The 20576-nt window shown below is 35.5% G+C and overlaps 1 protein-coding gene across 3 annotated transcripts in view; it reads left to right on the top strand.

Annotated features, from left to right (window-relative positions):
• The window catches only part of LOC136825442 (uncharacterized), a 98263-nt gene that overhangs the window by 56489 nt on the left and 21198 nt on the right, over window positions 1-20576 (top strand). For all 3 annotated transcript variants that reach the window (XM_067081890.1, XM_067081889.1, XM_067081891.1), the window contains exons 19-29: window positions 750-877; window positions 2604-2700; window positions 3071-3196; window positions 5164-5269; window positions 7095-7262; window positions 10736-10926; window positions 11942-12134; window positions 13427-13590; window positions 15626-15812; window positions 16972-17084; window positions 18898-19117. In XM_067081890.1, the coding sequence (XP_066937991.1) occupies window positions 750-877; window positions 2604-2700; window positions 3071-3196; window positions 5164-5269; window positions 7095-7262; window positions 10736-10926; window positions 11942-12134; window positions 13427-13590; window positions 15626-15812; window positions 16972-17084; window positions 18898-19117 (1693 nt within the window). The remainder of the gene's footprint in view (window positions 1-749; window positions 878-2603; window positions 2701-3070; window positions 3197-5163; window positions 5270-7094; window positions 7263-10735; window positions 10927-11941; window positions 12135-13426; window positions 13591-15625; window positions 15813-16971; window positions 17085-18897; window positions 19118-20576) is intronic.

The raw sequence follows: 20576 nt of genomic DNA, 5'->3' as shown, positions 1-20576 counted from the left end.
CAGTAGTATGTATTACATTATTAAAGTAATTTAGCGGGATACTCAAGTTACACAATAACAGATGGGGAAGTAAATCAATCTAAAACATGTTACAGTATTTGCAAGCAAACCAAGCATTAGACAGTGTTATGGGTTAAAGCCAAAATTACGCATATGTATATATTTGAAAATGAGAAAATATACTGTACTGTAATGGCAAGTAATTAGAGAAAAAAATCTACCGTCCAAAATACTGATAATGCCAACATGTTTCGTTAATGTTATGGTATAAAATTTACCTTGTACCATGTACCATATGCGATATTACCTGTAGGGGGTAGTGCCATCAATGCACCTGATGCGCAGTGCACTGTAGGCATTACTCAGGGTTCTTTGCAGTGACCCTTCGACCCTTAGCTGCAACTCCTTTCATTCCTTTTACTATACCTCCTTTCATATTCTTTCTTCCATCTTACTTTCCACCCTCTTCTAACAATTGTTTCCTAGTGCAACTTCGAGATTTTCCTCCTGTTACACCTTTGTAACCTTTTACTCTGTTTTTCTTTCAGCCTTGAATGACCTCATAGGTCCCAGTGCTTGGCCTTCAGCCTAAATTGTATATTTTCTATTTTAAATGAGATATTGTTATTTTCATTTAATGTTTTATACTGTATATATAAATTTTTCAGCAACAGTTTTTCTGCAAGTATAGAATGGTGAGCTATTCCATATGCTAACTGTATGAATAAGTATATACTTTTTTTATGAAGGTACTGCATGATGTAAAGGCAAGTAGTATAAATGGCATTCCATTGGAAGGAATAGAAGAAAGGTTTTGGCGACGTTCTGTTCCTCAGGTTATTGAAGTACCTGTGCAGCTAGATGATGTGGTATTTAGGTTGGTATTTTTGCTTTTTCATACGAGCTGTTAATCACACAGTGGATCCCAGCTGCACCCTTATTTCCCAATCAAGAAGGAAAGAAGCCCAACTGCACACGTTGAGACATCCTCACAAGGAGCCTTTTCAGTTATATTATGATTTGTTTCTCTTATATACATTCATTTCATGCATTTTTGCTTCCATATCATTAGGGGTTCCCCAACACTGGAGGTATCATAGTCAAGTAAAAGGATTTTCTTTGTCAGGAGATTATTACTGAGGTTCAGTCCTCAGAAAGGTGCGAGTCATCAATGTCTTTCTTTGTTCTGCTTGCCATCCATTTTTTGTGACGATGCACTGCTATGCTATATGAGGGCATGTGTAGCATAACTTCAGCTGGCTCAGGAAGTTAATTCAGCCTCCTCTCACCTCTTAATTTGCATGGGGAAGTTGTCAGTCTCTGGTGTTGTAGAATACAGTTTCCTGTTGGCTTCATTGTGTTATCTCTGGAGCCTGCTCTCAGTCCCTTAGGATGACCTTTCTCAACTAGAGATCAGTGCAAGCAGTGTATTTACAGTCTCTTCTTCCCTGGCCTTGAAATTGAATATGGAGCTTGCTGCCATTCTGGCACATGTGCATCCAGAGCACCTCACAGTTTTATCTTTGTGACATTACTCTTAAATACTTTTGTTTTTTCGTTGGGTTATGTTTGTGGTGGACCATGTTTTAAAGGCGGGGGATTGTGTTTCATGTTCCATCAACATCATCCTGATTCTGATCTTGTGTGTGCTGGGTTTACTAGGAGTGTACCTATCCAGATATTGGTAGTCATGCCATATACCAATTAAGCAGTGTACCTGCTGTCTGTTCTTTGTGAAGAGTATAACCCATTGCTTTACTGCATGCTTGGACACTTTTGTGTTGATTGTAAGCTCCTGCTAACTCTTAACTGGGCCTGCCTGAGAGAGATGGGTTTTCAGTTCTTGATGTCATCCTTTCTCTTTCCTCTTCTTGTCTGACTTTTTCCCATCCAAGGTAGTCATTCTAGAATTTTATGTTGTAACAGTTCTATATGAAGATGTTTTCATAGCACAGAAAAATGTTATAAGAATCAGATAGTCATAGATTTTAGTGCCTTCCTCTCTTCCCTGCACTTGTCTTCCTTTGGGAGACTGAGTGAGTTACTGGGAGGTTCCTTGGGGGATGTCTGGTCATGCACAGTTGGTCTCCTTTTCTTCTTTATCAGAACAAGTTTGTAGGCCTGGAATCCACTGTAGGGAAGTTAAGGAATTACTGTAGTGGGTGTGTTTTCCATATTTCTGGATGATGCTTTGATGTAGACTTTGACCTTATAAATATTAAAAGCCTGAGACTGTTTGTCTGCATCTCTTTTTATATTGATATGGCGTCCAATCCTCCTCCTGTTGAAAGTAGTTTAGACTTAAATCCCCTACCCTTATATTATATGAAACCAGCTGTGCAATAATGTATCCTATATCCATTTTCAGATTTTGCCACATATGTACTTTTATTTTCATTTCAAGGTTGTGGGTGTGGGTGATGCACCCATAGCTGGACTTACAGACCTTGAATTTTTCCCTATACTGTTTACCATCTTTTTCTAATTTGAACTTCTTTCCCTTTAAGTTTGAACATTATTGCACTGGTAATACTAGGTTGTAACCAAGTTCTGTGATGGTTGAAAAACAATTTTGTAACCCCTATCTATTTTTAATTTTGCAGTGATGCTGTTTTGGCAGATAGCATAAACAGAAATGCTATCTCAGACTATCTCAACATTGACAAACCTCAGACATTGTTTGGTCAGTTTGATTTCAAGGTTAGTAAGTAGATTATTTTTGGAAATGGTGTTGATGTAGTTTTGACAAATTATAGTGACCTTATTTTTGGTTGTATTGCATTAGATAAAAAAGAATTAAGGAAATAGAGGTATAAAAAATTTTAGGGCCCACATAGCCAAATGTTTTTTTATAGATCATTGTCTTGTGGAAAGCTCTTATGATACTCTATGTTTGATAATGGTTAAAGGACATGCTTATCACTTTCAAACTGGTTTTATTTGTTAAATTTAAAATTTGATATCCAACTTTGATATGGTTTTAAAGATTCTTTTCAAAAGTGATAACATTTTGAAAATTCTTTTCTACACTGATATTTTGATTGATAGCTTTAATACTATCATGTTACAGGGCCATGTAACAGTGAATGGTAACTTAGATGTAACAGAGGGACATACTATTGGTGGGACTGACATATCAAACACTGCTAACAATACAGTAACTCTTACTGGCAACCATCATGTGATGGGTTACACGGTAAGTCGATTCCATACACTTTTTTGATAAATGTTATCTTTAATATTTATGTCTTATTACTCTATTCAGCATATTAGATTCAATCAATTTTTGAATAAAATAATGCCCTAATAATGAATTTTCTGCTGGTAAAGTGTGTCAAACTTGTTGGAATTAGGAAGTGTCAAAAACAATGAAACCATCTTTGCAATTTATTGTTTAAAAGAGATCTTGGTTAAGAGATTTCTTTTTGGATATGGGTACATAAATAGGCATTTGAATTTTGAAGCTAAGAATGTGGAACGACAGAATAATAATTTTTTGAGGGTAAGCATTTTGATTTTGATGTACTGTACTCTTTGATGATCAAATGCAGTTTGTAAATTGAAGTGCCATAATTAAAAACAAAGTGTTATTAGAAATCATACCTTCCAGCACACACAGCCTATGTTTTATTCCATATATGATCTTGAAATAAAACCAGTCTATTGATACAGGTAGTGCTTGCGTTATGATAATTTGCCTTACGATAATTTGATTTTGCGATGGGGTTAACAGTGAATACCGATACAACAATATTTAGAAAATATTTTTAAGTTTCATGCAGTGCAGGCAGCGGCCTACAACCAGGTAGTTAGAGAGACCAAATTTCAATAGACCAACTTCTTTTCCTCCATCTCTTTATCCCATCTTTTAGTTAAAAAAGTAAAAGAGAATGATAAAAGTATTGTTGTAAGTAACGTTATACTCTTGCGTAAATGCGTCAGTACAGCCATAAACAACCGAATGAGAAACTGCTGTTTTGCTAATAACTGAATCGGATAACAGCAGCTGTTTTGCTTGTATTTCAACCATTGTGTGATTTTCCAAGTGGTTTTGCAAAATCACATTCTGGCATAGCTTTGGAACCAAGGCTGCTGGAAAATCAACAGTGAACACATACTACATAATTTCAGAAGTCATAGCTGAAGTTTGCATGAGAATTGCTTTACAAATGTGAAGCTAGTAAAGATACTGTGCTCAAAACTAGGGGGATTGGAAATCTCAAAGATTTTGATAGTTTAGTTATAATATGAAAAGGAGAAAGGAGCAGTGATGAATATGCAGACGCTACCCAGTGGGAAAGCCCAAAAGTTCGTGGAGGGAAAACATAGAGGAGGACTTGGCATGTGTGGGTAGAAAGTGAAACAGAGGGAAGATGAAGGTGCTCATGGGACATCTAACCCTTTAATGTGAATGTAGAAACATGATTGGTGATAAAGATGCAGTTCAGATAGCATTTCTTACAAAAAGCACAACATAATGGGGTATTGTAACCTTGACAGAGTGAGTGATGACTTTGCCGGGGGAAAACTAGAAAAGTACATCTCATCTTTCCAATGCCAGCTTCATATTGTAAATGGTGTCTTATTTATATTGATAGTTAAAAATGTTATTAAAAGTTTTAACAAAACTGCCATTACAATAAAATAGTGGCATGACACTTTTTATTTTTTAATGTAATAGAAAGGGAGATAGACGTTGATAAATTTTATTTTAACAACAGTTTTTAGGTTGTTTTAATTTGGTTATTTTTAATTCCAAAATTTTTTTACCCCAAAGCTCTAAGATAGTTTCAAATCAGGGGTCGGAGTCAGAAATGCTGTGGCAGGTGCCATATGAGCTCTTTACTCGGTATCTTTTTCATAATGAATGGAAGGAAGCTTTTGAATTTACCACTTCAGCTAGTAAACATTGTTTCCATTCATTTACCATCCTCTCCTGGGTCTTAAGGGGTTTTAAAGTTTGCAAGGGTTTTTTAAAATCCTAATTTGTTTTAGCTGTGCATGTATATGTTGTAATCAAGGTTTCTACAGGTGACAAGTATCATAGACAATATATTTAGACATGTGGTTGTTTTATTTTTTGTTCAACTCTTGGTTTGTTTTCAGGGTGTAATTGGTATTATATGTTGTCAGAAAACTATCTTATTACCTCATATTTTTCAGATAATTCAAAAGCTTAAAGTTGATGGTGATCTGGAAGTTAAATTCCTTGATAAGTGGAGATTTCCAGATGATTTGATGTTCCTAGATCGATCTCAGACAATTAATAGTAAGTGTCTTATATACATTGAAATCTGTATTCCTATGGGATTTTGCAGTTTTAAGATTTCAAAGTAATTTATTATAATCCAATATTTGCTTGATTTAAGTGAAGTTAGGGTGGTACAGGTGGTGGAGGAATTTTTTGAGAAAATGATTTAAAATTTTTAATTATCAGGCATGGCTTTATGCCAAAGAAAACAGCAACAGAGGCAGTCATTATGACAAGGCAGAGTTCTGCCAGAGGAGTAATGTATTATACAAAGAGTAAAAGAGTATACCATATGTTTATAGATCTGAGGGGACGTTTAGCAAAGCACTCAGAAAAGGAATTAGGTTGGCTTTATTAAAACAGAAGTACCAGGAGGACAAAACACAAGATCTCTAGTGAAGATGCCAGTAGATTTATTAAAATTTTACATTACTGTTTATCAAGATGATGGAGGAATTTGCAAAGGAGTGCAGAAAAGGGGGTCCAAGGGAGCTGCTATATGCAGGTGCCCAAATATTAACAGCAGAATCAAAGGAAGAGGTCGTAGAAATGTATTAAAGAAGGAAGAGTGGAATGGAGAGGGGGTGGGGGGGCGATTGAAGAAAAGTATAAGCAAAGGAAGCTTGTGACAACTAGACAGGAAGCAAAGGTTAAGTTTGGTAAGAAAGAGGCCTTCTGGATACTGCAGGAAGGGTTTGGGTGAAGTCTGTACTGTTCACTGAATGTAACTAATGTCACGAGAATGACAATGATTGAAGCAAAATTTAAGTTTTCAGAGATTATGATGCCCGAAGTGTGCAATAACAAGTGGGGGAAGGGGGAGGAGGAACACCACATGGTAGAAGGGCAGGCATTGATAGGTCAAATGTTTCTGTTATCATGGGGACACTGAAGTGAAACCTAGCATTGAGATAACAGTAGAAGTAAGAGTAGCAACAGTCTGGGTGAAGTTGAAAGAGATTGCTACACAAAGGTAAATGAGCGATCCTGTAGCAAACAAAGAGTTTTTGATGCATGTGTAATGCTTGTACAAGGAGTGGTGAGAAAAGTATAGGAGATTTTGAAGGTACAGTTAACCCTCACTTATTCGCAGTTCAGCATTTGCGGCCTCATTTATTCTTGGATTTTTCTGTGAACATACATCCATATATCCACGTTATTAGCGTAAAATTCACCTATTCGCGGATTTTTTCATAGAGCAGTTACTGTATTTTCATATTATTTTCATGACTAAATGTTTTAGGATGATAGTTTAAGGTATATTTGGTGTTTTGAACTATTAAAATAGGCAGGTATAAGCATTTTTAGAAGATGTTTCTGTATTTGCGTATTTTCAGTATTCATGGGTAGGTGTGGTACGCATCCCCTGCGAATACTGGGGGATGACTTGTGATTGTCATTGTGATTGTGTAGTGTATTCACATACAAAGTTCCATGTTGAGAACCTGTGTTGAATATCATTTTTCCTAAATATTTGAAAGATTTGACCTCATTAATGCTTTCTCCATCCAGTGTTATATCATCCTGTTACATATTGTCCCAGTTACTTATGTTTTTCTTATATTTATTTTGAGTTCCTTTTCTTTAGATATACAGCAGGCTCTGTAAATCATGTGTTATGTAGTTGAGGCACAGGAATTTCACTGTGGCCCGTGGAGTTGCCTGGCATTGATGATGATTTACACACTTTTTGTATCTGCATAGCAGTTATGTATTTTTTAATTTGTCCATGTATTGTACAAAGTGTTTTTGACTTTGGCTAATCAGATCTATGTATACTTCCTTGGTACACATAGTATATTTTATAGGAATAATTACCAAGTTCTCCATCCTTGTTTTTCAGACTGGACACTTTTGGGTCATTCCAAGGCATCAGTTCTAACAGCTGGCTCTAAGCTTTCTGTGAAAACACTCAGTGGCTTGAATGTGAAGGTAGCAACTGATGAGATAGCTTATAAAGATGAAGATGCTGTAATCAATAGCCCAATATTGTTTATAAAGGATTTATATGGTAAGAACTTTTGTCAATGTATTTGTGATGTCCTTTTTTCAGCAATGTGGAGATAGGAAATGGAAAACTTGTTTATTGTAAAATATTTGTATATTATAAGGGTCTTGGAACAATCATTGGTGCTGACCCCCAAGAGAGAGTGGCAGAATAGTGAAGAATGACTTTCTTTAATGTAGTTCTCCTTTGCATTTTTCATGTGCAATACTACTTTCAAACATTTTTGCTTTAATCCTAAGAATTCCTTTAATCTAAGCCATTTGTGCAAAGTAGATTGGGTACTGCCAACTGCACAGCTTACTTGATTACTGCAGGTGTTATCACAGTGTAAGTTTTATTATTAGTGCTAGTGAAAATCTGCAAGGTTTTTAGGGAAATCTATGTAAATCTCAATTTTTAACGTCAGAAAACTTGATGATGATGTTGGGAGTAGACCCTCTTTCAAGCATGCTTGACAGGTAAAAAGCAACATGCAAAGCAACTATGGCTTAAGGGACACTAATCCATTCAGTATTATCTCCAGTGTGTTACACAAGACTCACTGTAAGCTGTACCCCTTACAGTATGTAGATAGTGTTATAGTTCTGTGGAGCAGAGCATCATTGTGGCCCTCAGTTGCAAAGTATTTTTCTGTTTTTATGTATTTCTCTATTCCCTTTGGTGTTGTCCCACCAAGCTGTCCCACTTCTTCCGACTTAACTCCATTCCAATTTTGACCTCTTACTGAGTAACATATTCTTTGAGCAAGCTCCATGAGTAGTGAAGTTTGTCATAAATAATTTTGTTGAATTATCAAGAAAAAAGAAAGTTAAGTATACCTTAGTTTTACCAGACCACTGAGCTGATTAACAGCTCTCCTAGGGCTGGCCCGAAGGATTAGACTTATTTTACGTGGCAAAGAACCAATTGGTTACTTAGCAATGGGACCTACAGCTTATTGTGGAATCCAAACCACATTAAAGTGAGAAATGAATTTCTATCACCAGAAATAAATTTCCTCTAACTCTTCATCAGCTGGCCCGGGAATTGAACTCCGGCCTATCGAGTGACAGTCCACAGCTCTACCGACTCACCCAACGAAGAGCTTGAATTATCAAGAGATTGCAAGCTTTGTTTAATAATTGAATTTGCTTTGTTTTTGTTTATTTTCTTTTCATGTTAGGACAAATGTAAAATTAACAGTCAAAAATTCATTTTTTATTCTATAAGAATGTTTTGAGTTGATTATAACTAATCTTCTGTTCAAACTACACTGGTACCTCTACTAGATGGACCAAGGTATTAGATTTTGTTACTTACTGGATATTTTTTAGTCCAGAAAAGTAAAAACCAAACTTCATACTTGACTGGATAGTCCATTAATTGTGCTATACATGTGGATGCTGAAGTGAACACCACCAATACTTGCTTGGCTATCCTAGCAAAGTAGCCTCTTTGTTTCCAGGGTAAATAACAACATCTTGTCAAAGCTCTGTACCTTTCTCCCATTCTTTTGAAGTGTGTGTGTCTTTCCTTGTAAGGAAACTGCACTTTATATCAAAATTTGATTTTTTTTTTATAATGGATGAGTCTAGGGTCACATGTGACCATAGGCCTGAGGATAGGATTTTAGTTTTTCAGACAATTCAGTGACAGCTGAAGTGCTCCAAGCGCGAGTACTCCTTACTTGATGTGAAAGCGTAGGTTTGTATATTAGGAAAAAATACAAATTACTTAAGAATTTAATACTTTTATATGTCTAGTGTAGTTTGCTGCATATCGACCATCGGAGCTAGTTTAGTGCAGATGTGTTTATTGCCACTACTCTTGAGTGCGTTTTCAGTGTGCTACCTGTTCTCTTACACGTGATTGAATCTGTAATCAGAGTATTGGTAATTTCACAAAATTTGTAAGATCTGAGAGTAATCTCTATTCATTTCATTTACACACACACACACACACACACACACACACACACACACACACACACACACACACACACACACACACACACACACACACACACACACACACACACACACACACACACACACACACACACACACACACACACACACACACACACACACACACACACACACACACACACACACTTTCTTGAGTAATTGTGCCCAAATTGGTGATTATTTTATGTAGTCATATAGAGTTTATTTTCCTTTTACAACTCTGCTTATTCAGAAAATTTGACATGAGACCTTTGTTGTTGAAGTAGGGCATTTCAGCATTTCATTTCTGACAGCCAAGCTTTTCGAGGTACCTGAATATGAACCCAGTATATGATAGTAGGGAAGGAAATAATATTGTACAGCAGATATTCTTATACTGAAACTTGTTTGAGCAACATATTTATAGCAAAATTAAAGTTATAATCGGCAATGAATGTCAAGTTTGGGAAAAATCAGGTAAATTTTGTCAGAATCTCCATTCTCAGTTAACCCATAATTTATTAAGTAAAATGTAAACCCTACCATAAAGGCAAATTGTTTGGGCAAGTTTTCTAGAGATAAAAATAATATAGCACAGGGGTCTGATTAAATTACTTCAATAATAATAATAATAATAATTAATAATTATTTTAATAATAATTAATAATAAAAATTAATAATAAAAATAACTAATAATAAATAATAATAATAAATAATAAAAATATTATTATTATTATTATCTGAAAATGGGGTTGCAAAAGAAGGGGTGGCCGATATTTCATTGGTCGGTCATAATCCCGGAGCTTTCTTATTGGCTGCGAGTCTGGCAGACTGATACGGGTGCTGATTGTTTAGCGGCGGGGAGACTGTTTGTTGTCTCAGGGGTGTGTCTTGTCCTCCTGATAGTGGTCAGCAGGAGGAGAGTTTCCTGAGTAAAATGTAGCATAGATTGTTTGGCACCTTGGAGGCTCTGCTTGCAGCTCAATGAGGAGAGCGGTTGGATCGTTGTCTCAGGGGCAAGCCTCACCTGAGAAAACGATACTGCCACCCCCCTCCTCAAGCTTTGAGCAGATCCCCTGCTGGCAAACAATCAGTGTTTCCATTGGTCAGCCAGACTGGCAGCCATTAGGAGAGCTCGTGGGATTATGGCTGACCAACAAAAACACACACACACCCCCCTCCCCCGGGGTCTTTTCTAAACCTGTTTTCTGGTATAAATAGTCCCTACATGTACCCTGGATGCCATTCACTTCCATCAGTGTTAGCAAGCAACTACCGATGTGCCAGGTAACATATGAACTTCGGGCAGCTGCTTTATAATTTACCTGTTGAAATGAAGAAACTTAGACGCAAAGTTGAGAAGGCAAGATATAAGCTCAGCAGCATACAGAGTGCCATTCTTTTAAATAATACTAATAATAATAATAATAATAATAATAATAATAATAATAATAATAATAATAATAATAATAATAATATTTTTTATCAATTTTATGAGCTAATAGTTTTCTGTGTGTGAAGCTTTCAGTTTTATTACCTCATTTATTTCAGTTAATGAGGTCTTTGTTAATGGGAAAATTGATGGAATAGATTTGAAAGAAGTATTATCAAATACTTTAAAGAGATCATCTGGAACACAGTACATCACGGGTCCTATGGTTGTTAGCGAAACCTTGGACTTTCTTGGCAAAGCAGAATTTTCACAAGTTAATGACAAGGACTGGATTTCTCATCTTCTTAATGTAAGTACAGCACACAAAATTGTACTTTATACTGTAGTGCACATATGCAAACTCAGTTGTATATGGTCCTGAAATACTGAACATTAGGTTCAGCTAGTTGAAAAATCCAGTTTTAGGTAATCACAAAGATTTATGAAGCTTTAGAGTAACAGTGTACTATTAAGGTTACATTGTCTCCTTTTTTGGGGGGATACACCATCTGATCTTTGAGTCTTTAACTGTTTAATAGGAAGCAATTAGCATTATATATGGAAGCTAATTGCGCTTGGATCTTACTATAGACATAAAATGAACTGATTCTCAAAAGGTTAGTTAGACATTATGAGCTAATAAAGACCTCCATGCCTAGTAGGGCAGCGACTGGAACTTCTGCGATTAGTGTTTCATGTCTTACCCCACATTTATTGGACCCTCATCAGGTGCTCACAGCAATTCACATGTGCATCTCTTTCATGTAACCTTTGTTACAATCTGAGTTCATGTTTGTTACCATCTTGCTTCAAGTGTCGTAATACGATGTACAATAATAATTTTACTTGGAATAAATCTGTGTATTTTTCCTCGAGGAAAAATGTAGTATTAATGTTTACCATAGTTTTTCATTTAATGTACAATACGATATTAATTTTTTACGTATGACCTCTCTTAGGTAAGCATTCAGATCGAGTGATTGCTTCAGGGTTTCCAAAATTCTTGGCAAAAATACACAATAGGTTCACAACCATAACAGTCATCAACATGGGCATCTTCCTAAGGCCTGTCTTTTAGATTTTGATTAGTAATTCTCTTCTTGCTATCTACTGGAATGGATTTCTTTTAAAGAAAGACTCACAACTAGATGTCTCTTTCATTGAATTAGTTTCAGCAGAGATGAAGGCTGTGGGGATTTTGTTTTCAATATACCTTTAAAACAGGTAGGAAAGACATAAAATTATTTGGTATCATAAATTTGGTAATGTGTGTTTTTTGGTTGGGGGGGAATGGAACAAAGTTTTATTCTCATTACCTGTTTCAGGTTGTGCAAAGGAATTTTAGTGGGAAGATTGATGGAGTCAAGACTTTTCTCCAGCCTATGGAAGTGAAGAAAAAATTTGCTCCAGATAGAATTAATAACATCAGTGTGATTGATTTGTATGATGTAATTCTCTCGAAGTCACGTGATCAGACCGTAACTGGTTATTATACATTTGTGGGAAATCTTAATGCTGGTAAGAACAAAATTATTTTCATAAAGTGATGGAAATAGACTATTTTTGATAAATACAGTTTAACCAGACCACTGAGTCAATAGATTTTCTCATAGGGCTAGAGTGAAGGTTTGCACCTGAGTCTGAATTGTATTTGACATCCATAGTCTAGACATAACAATTGCTTCTACAGTAGTGTCAAGTTTGTCAAGTCCCAATTTTTGTGAGGTAATTTCTTTGTCAAATTTGATGCATCTTTGCATTTGGCTGTTATGTAGGTTTATATTTAGGCTTTCTAGTATAGGTGTGTCAGAAATTAAGCCTGGGAAATTTTTTGCTTGACTGATGGGTATTTTGATTATCTCTAATCTTTAATGTCAGTCTTTTCTTTGTCTCCAACTGTACCTTTTTTTATAAAACAATTGCTGTTGTCTCTTCTGTTGGAATCGAAAATCTATTGATGAGGCTTGTTTGTATGTTTTATAATAGCATTACTGATCTGTTTGTGATGTACGTTTGATGCCGAGTAGTAAATAGCAAAATTGTCAGTGTAAATATTTTTGTGTTCTGAAGGGTATTTTGACTACTTGGGTCATTTATTGTTAGTGTAAAGAGGGTGCCATTAAGTACGTATCCTTGTGGAATTCCATCTTCAAATGGGGAAAGTCGGAATGAATATCAATTTGTGCTTGTCAGTGTGTATAGGAATTAGTTCACTGACATTGACCCATGTTGTCTCAGTACACAGAGGAGGACTGACAAGCCTTATGTTCCGAGGACCTTAGTAGAAGCCTACTTTTTGGTCTTTTCTACATACAAGGCCTGCATGTTGAAAGAAGTTCCATTGGTTCTTTTGGCAGGAATGGGTTTTTTAATTTTGGGTTCTTTACCTAGGGTTCTGCAAAGCCCACTGAGTATATAAAACTCTTGACAGGATGCTATTTAAGATTATGTTCATAATGAACAAATGATACATATTTAGAATAAATTTTTTGTTGTTGCTTGATACCCTCATTTTCCACTCCCCCTTCCTTTCAGAATTATGGATCATGGTTTGGGCTTGCATGGTGGGGTCTTTGTCTTTCAGGGTTTAGCAAGTTGGAGCAGCTGGGAGAGCCATTGCAAAGGACAAGACTAATTATTGTTAATGAAAAACATGATTTAGGATGGAAAATACTGTAAATCACTTTTTTATTTAAGTACAAAATTTTGAATGTGTACTTGGATAGTGATACAGTACGGAAAGTGCTGAAATGTTGCTTTGCTGTGCTGTGATTTTTTCCACAATATTGCCTTATTATATCTTCTTTCAGATACAGTACAGAGTAATGCCATTAATGGCATTGATCTTGGTAATCTCTTGTTGGTTGACAAACTCGCTGATACTCAAATGAATGTCACTTTCAAAAGTAATGTGGAATTTGCTGGAGGCTTATCTACCAGTACAACTATATTGAATGGATGTAATATAACTGAGGTAAGTGTGGTGTTAGTGAACTTGAAATATTTAATTTACATTATTGCTGTTAAACTTTTGACTTTTAATAAATGCTGTAGCATATGTCTTGAAAGGAACTTTAGCTAGTTCATGTTTTGAAAGGAATTTTTGCTGCAATATTATTTAGTAAAGATATATACAGTACAAGGAACTTGTTTGTTACATTGTCCAGGGCTTGTATTGAGCATGACACCTTTTTCTGTGAGTGATTAGGTCAATCGTTAGATAGTGGGGTGGGGATTGCATTGAAGAATCAACAGTGGCAAGAAACTGGGTAAGAAGTAACCAAAAGAAGAGGAAAAGAAGGCATGATCAGGTGGTTGGGGAGAGAGTTGAACAGGAGGCATGAAGGTAGAGAAAGCATATGGAGCAGGTGATAAGGCATGCAAATCTCAACCAGGAGTTGCTGAAAGACATTGGAAAGAGGAAACATCCTGAGGGTGAGAACTCCTATGGTATGGATATTGTGGGCATCAAAACAGTGAGGCCCACTATGGTGAGGCAGATCCTTATGGTAACGGAAGACAGAGGAAACTTCATCTAAGGATGCAAGGGACTTGATAATTGCCGTGACAGAGTGACAAAACAAATTTGGTTACTCTCCAGCAGCCAAAACAGAAGAGTTACTTGTATAATGGCACTGTGCATATTTATATCATTGACTCAAGTGGGCAGTCCCTGCACGTACTGCAAGTGAATTCAGGATCCCTGTTGCATGCTGGGCACTGTAAATGAGTCCTTATCATAGGGTGCCAGAAAAACCACAGAACTTTCTGCCCATTTCAATGCAAAAAGTGAATTACTCAACAGTACAGTTCTTACCACTAAATCATCAGTGCAGCACCATGCAATTAGCTGTGGTAGAATGGAGAGAACCAGAGGTGTGCGTTATCGTTAAGGAGTAGCAGTTAAGCGGACATTTATGGCGTAACCAAACAAAATCCCCACAAAAGCAAGGTGAGGATAAACATTCTATACAGCCATAAAATGCTGCAAGAGGAAAACTCCAAACTTTTTACATAGGAATCCAAAATTGGCAAAAAAGTGACTGTGACCAACATTGCTGAAATTTACTTACTTAATGGAATTATGTTAAAATTAACAGAACTGCCATACACTAACAATGGAAGGGTCAGCTTTCTCAACCCAGTGACAACACTTGCCAGGAGAAAGGTAAAAACCAAGTCAGTCACTCAGTAATAGACATCATGTTAAGAGGGTGAGACAAAATTAAGGTGATGAGAAATGATAAACCATGACTAGCTCAGCAAAAGTCATCTGATAATCACTTTAATCACTTGGTCCTGGGATGAACAGCAGTGCATCATTTTGAATTTAAAAAGACAGAAGCAGTCTCACCTTGCACCCCAGTGGCGTTGAGTGATGTATGCACAAAGGGGATCTTTCTTCTACTTTTGAAAGTGGTGTACCAGGATGCTTGTTAAAAAAAAAAAAAAAAATTTATACTCTGAAAGTTTTTATTTAAAATAGAATAATTGAAGACCAACTTCCATGTCTTGTTATTTTTACCCCTAATACCTGACATTCTAGATTCAGGGAAAATTTAGGTAAAATGGGCTGTGTAAGTTAATTGCTAAATTTATGCTCAGATTGAATGTTCTCTGCTTATGGAACTATTTTATCGCAGCGCACAGCACCTGCCCTTATTTTCTGTTGAGTTAGTGTTTGCTGAAGCACAGTAGACTACTTGAGGTATAAAATTGCTGACATTATAAGTAGGGAAACCTGAAAATAAGACTGTTTGTTTACATCTTAAATTATATTTTGTACTAGTTAGTGAATTCCCAAACAGCCACATCTTATTTCTAGAACATGCAAGACTGATTGCAGTTTTGTCATTTTTGTTGGCTGTGAATAGGAAAACTGCTGTTCAGTAACAGTTTCAGACCACATTGGTATGTGAGATAAAAGTGTGCAGTAGTATTGTAGGACAGTGATGTTATAAACATTATGTTAATTTCTAGTGTAATATTTATGTATGGTACTTTTGCAGCTGAATGTTACGAGCTACCCCACCAGCCTGAATAGGATATCGTTTTATTCTCCAATGAACAATCATCTTCTTCACGTCACTGGCAATGTTACAATGCATTCAGGAATGAGTCTGGGAATAAAACAGTTTGATCCAGAGTCCTTCGTTCATAGTCTTGTTTCAAAGTCATTAGATGAGGATATTTTAGGTATGATATTTGATTGAACAAAATATGCAGGTTTATAATAATATTTATGCTCGTTGCAATATCTGTACAGTAGTACTTGATGTAATTCATAATAAATTGCTCTTAGCTGGTCTTAGCTTACCCTTATAATTATGTTTTGGTGGTTTTGCATTCATGTGTGTTATATTACTTTATATTTTACTTGTATATTTTAAGCCTAAACTGTATTTTTGTTTGGTGGAGTTGGTTTTATAACCTTACCAGAAATATAGTCATAGAGAAGAACAATTTTAGTATTAAGGAGCAGTCAGTTTTAAGGGGAATGCATTTACATCAGGCTCTATTTTGGGTTTATTTTGTTGTAAGTATTTCAAGATTCTTGTTGTCTTTTGTTTAACCCAGCCAACACCTGTTCAAGTAATGAAAAGGATTTTAACCATTGACAAACAAGATACATTTTCTGATCAAAAACTTTCTTGATTGTTTGACCCAATTGGATGTTGTTGCATGTTTATGGTAATCATACGGTAGTATCTTGCTTGTTTTGATGGGTGGGACACGTGGGTAGTTAGACATAATTAGTGAGTCCCTAGATAGAAGTTGAATGGACAATTTGAAATTTAGGTATGTTTAATATTACCAATTGTTGGATCTATGTGAAAGTCAAGGGTACTGGTACTGAGGGTCAGTCCTCAGCGCAGAGCAGATCCTACAAGCCCCAATGGCTAATTTTATGTACAGTTATATTTTCTTGTGAAAAGATGGATTTTTTTCCAGTAAAAAACTCATACATTGCCGTTTCTTGCAGTTTCTGATGGTAATGGCATTTACGGACTTGAGGATTGTCCTAGGCATACACAGTTGTGGCTGCCATCTTAATTCATTTTAGTCATTGGTTACCATGAATTTAGCTGATTATAAGTAATGGGTTTGTGTAAAAAATTAATAATAGGAAATACATAAGTAAATTTTGTTAAAGTGGGTTCTGGAAAAACTGCTTTACAATAAAGATATTGTCAGTTGTACAAGCACTATAAGTAAACTGAGTGTCAACAACAGCTGCTATTCAAGTAGCTTTTATTGAAATCTTTATTAAATATTTTTAATACGATATTATTGTCTTTTTTGTAGTTTATAGTTAAAATATAAAGTTCAGTAACCAGATTTTATTTTTACACAGGCAAGGTTACCTTTAGTGATGAAGCTATTGTAGATGAATTTTTTGCGGAGTCAAGCTATGGTTTTGGAGTATCAAGATTACTGAATAATTCAGTGAGAGATGATGAGGACATAGTAAGTTTTAAAAAGCTTAATGTCTTATAGTTACTGTTTTGAGAAATATTTTTTCATGGTGCTTGCAAAGAATGGGGATACCTTTTTCATCTTAGAGGATATGTGTAGGAAATTTATTTAAATGTTAACATAAAAAATGGTAACATTATTTTCGTTACTCTGAATACTGTTCATATTTGTTTAGTTTCATGTCAAGGAATGTTTACATAGCCTTCATTACTATACAGTATGTACCTTATAAATGAAGCTTGTAGGTTTATTTTTATTACAGAGAATTACATTTAAAGAATTCAGCAAAAGTTTGGTCAGTGATTGACAACTTAAATGCACCAGAGGGGCATGTCTATATTTACAATCTTCCACCATCTATAGTTGTATAGCAAGCAGCAGTCCATAGCTGCTTGTAGCACCTGTAATATGAAATTTATTAAATAAATCTAAATATATTTATATAAAATATCACTATCAAATAATTGATTACATACTGCATCACAATTAAATACAACCCTCATGATCAAACTATATTGATAGTCTTTAGGATGCATAATGTACCTTCATAATATATATACTAAGGGTTCTGATAGTCAAGGTAGTTGAATAAATATAAATAAAATAAATGGTATGAATACTGTAGATATATATACATACATGCAAAATACACAACATTAGCTATTAGAAAACTTGATCAAGCAGTTCAGCTCATTATTGAAGTTATGATAGTATGAACCTTCATAAATTAAAAAATTTTTCTAAGTTTTTGAGCAACCATATCAGAAATTTATTATCAGTTTATTTACAAAATTTTCACAGCTGAAAATAAAATCTCTACCTTCCACACTATTAATTGCAGTTCAAGAAAATTGCCTGCATGGTTAAGATTCCATACGTATGTCAAGTGGCATGTTAGAGTAATAGCAGGAATTCTTCGTTTTTCAAAATTAAAATCTCGTCTTTTAAACTGAACTTCAGTTAAAAATGTATTAATAATTTTAATACCAAATATAAACCTAAATGTATTTTTAGATCTGAGTCTGTCTTCGTAGGGATTATTATGTAAGAATCAGTGTTCATAAAAATATAAATAGAAATGGGCAGTGTTAGGGTTGTCATAAGCACTCATTGGGTTATCAAGTTTTGGCTATAGATTCTGTTATCAGATTAACTGTTGTCAATACAGAATTGTAATATTTTAAAGTAAATTTTGTTAGTAGTGATCTTATGGTATTTTCTAAATTTAAGGCATACATTTATCATATACGGTAACAATACATCTAATAAGAATATCATATTCATAAAATTTGTGTTTGTGGTAAAATCCCATTGATTAACGTGATGAAAAAAATGTAGATAAAACCAGAAAGACAGAAAGTGGAAAATTAAGAATCTCCCCTCACACTCATCCTAAGGTGAGACATCTAGCTAGGCCACTGGGTGAAATGTTAAATCTGTCTAGTAGTTTTTTCAAAGAATATTTCTTTCCTTTTTACTACAGGCAGTCCTCGGTTATCGGCGGGGTTCTATTCTGGGGGTGTGATAACTGAAAATCGGTGATTTCTGGCTCTTTTTTGCCGATTTTCGGGCTTATCGGTGCTGAAGTGCCGATTTTTGGTTATTGGCGCCAATACCCAAATATCGGCACCGATAAGTGGAAATCGGTGATTTTTGGCGCCGAAAATTGCTGATTTTCATTGCTAGACAAGCACCATAAAACTGGATCGCCATTAACGAGCCTACCGTTAACCGGGCACTGCCTGTATTGCATAATTTACTGAAATTTTATCTATTCTTAATTGCTGCCCTCTCAATTTTACAGACTGTTGATTGCCAGCTTGATTTCCAGTATCCAATTGACACAGAGAGATTGACTGTCTCAGATTCAGTCAAAGGCCTTGATAGTAAGGGGTTTCTGGTAAATGGGATGAATTTATCAAGGGTCCTTTCAAACTCTGTTAGACCAATAAATGGTACCTATCTTGTGCAAGGAAATGTCAACTTTACAAAAGGATTTAGGACAAGTAATCTTAGTGTTACAGGCAAGTGTCAAGAATTCTTAAGTTGTAGATTAAATGATATTCACAATCCTGTTTATTTTTTATGACAAAGATTAGAAAATCTTCATTAGCATTCTGTTTGCATTAGATATAATACATATAATGCTTACTGCATTTTGTGGCTACACTTGGGTCTGTTATGTGAAGTTAAGGTATCTGGTAGGCTAATGATTAACCAGAGCCAAAGATTACGAGTACTTTTGACAGGCAGTAGAGAGACTGAAATTATGAAAATATATACATAGGCAGTCCCTGGGTTATGTCAGGTTCGGGTTATGTCGTTCTGGACTTATGGTGCCGTTAGCCCTGGCTTACGGCACCGTTACCCAAACTTAGGGTGCTGTAAGTGCTATTTATTCCCATTATAATTATGGTGCTTCGGGTTACAGCGATTTTTGGCTTACGGTGTGCTGCCAGAGACGGAACCCCTGCCGTAAACAAGGGATTGCCCGTATACTGTGCTTGAAGGTCTAAGTAAGGTCCTTATGCTCTATTAATATTTAATGTAAAAGAGTTAGTGTAGGATGAGAAGGTATAAAGGTGCTAAATGAATGAATGTTAATAATTAAACTTTAATTCCCATTTTCTGTGAAACAGTTTTATAAATCACTGTTATTTTGATAATTCAGAAGCCATAATATTTTACAGTACATGTGTATAAAGAGACCAGTAGTTTTTTTAACTTTCTTTACTACTTTCATTACTACACGTGTAAAAACAGTAGACAGCCATGAAGATATGACATACCCTAATTCTAGAACGTCTTTACACTAAACCATTCATATCTACATTTCTAACACTCATTTCTAACACTCATTTCTAATTGCTCTCACCATAGCTTCTAACACAGTTTGTCAATAATAGTTATATTCTTTTGCATGCACACCGTTGCCTCTTCCACTTCATCTATGAGGCATTTTGTAGGTATTCTTCTTCCCCATCTTCTTGAGTAACCCTCTGCCATTAGAGATCAGATACAGGCTCTCACAAAATTGAGGGATAACGTTTATATAAATGATCCTTATGGCTAGTCAAGTAAAAAAAAAAATCTATTTTCTGAACCTGAGAGAGATATGCAGGGTAGGCAAATAATTTATTTTCTCAGCACATTTATGATGGATGCACAAGGTAGCAGCCATGGAGGAAACTTGAATACAGAGAACTACTGTATTGTAACACTGAGGACAATTTTAAAAATGCAGAGCATTTAGCCTCTGCTATAGACCAGCAAAGAGAAATACCAGTTGTTTGGGCTTGGAAGCAGCTTTTTATAGCTTGAACCTTATTTAATGCCTGAGCCCCAATGACGTAGTGGCAGTGTACTTCATAGTACAGGAGCCTTTATAGAGGTTTAAAGCTGGAGCGCATCTTAGTTTGAATCTCTGAATAGGCAACTAAACTCTGGGTAGTAGATAATCAAAGTATTCCTTTACTTAAAAGT

Source organism: Macrobrachium rosenbergii, chromosome 37 (genome assembly GCF_040412425.1).
Source record: "Macrobrachium rosenbergii isolate ZJJX-2024 chromosome 37, ASM4041242v1, whole genome shotgun sequence".
NCBI lineage: Eukaryota > Metazoa > Arthropoda > Malacostraca > Decapoda > Palaemonidae > Macrobrachium > Macrobrachium rosenbergii.
This window is presented reverse-complemented; position numbering and strand designations above follow the sequence as displayed.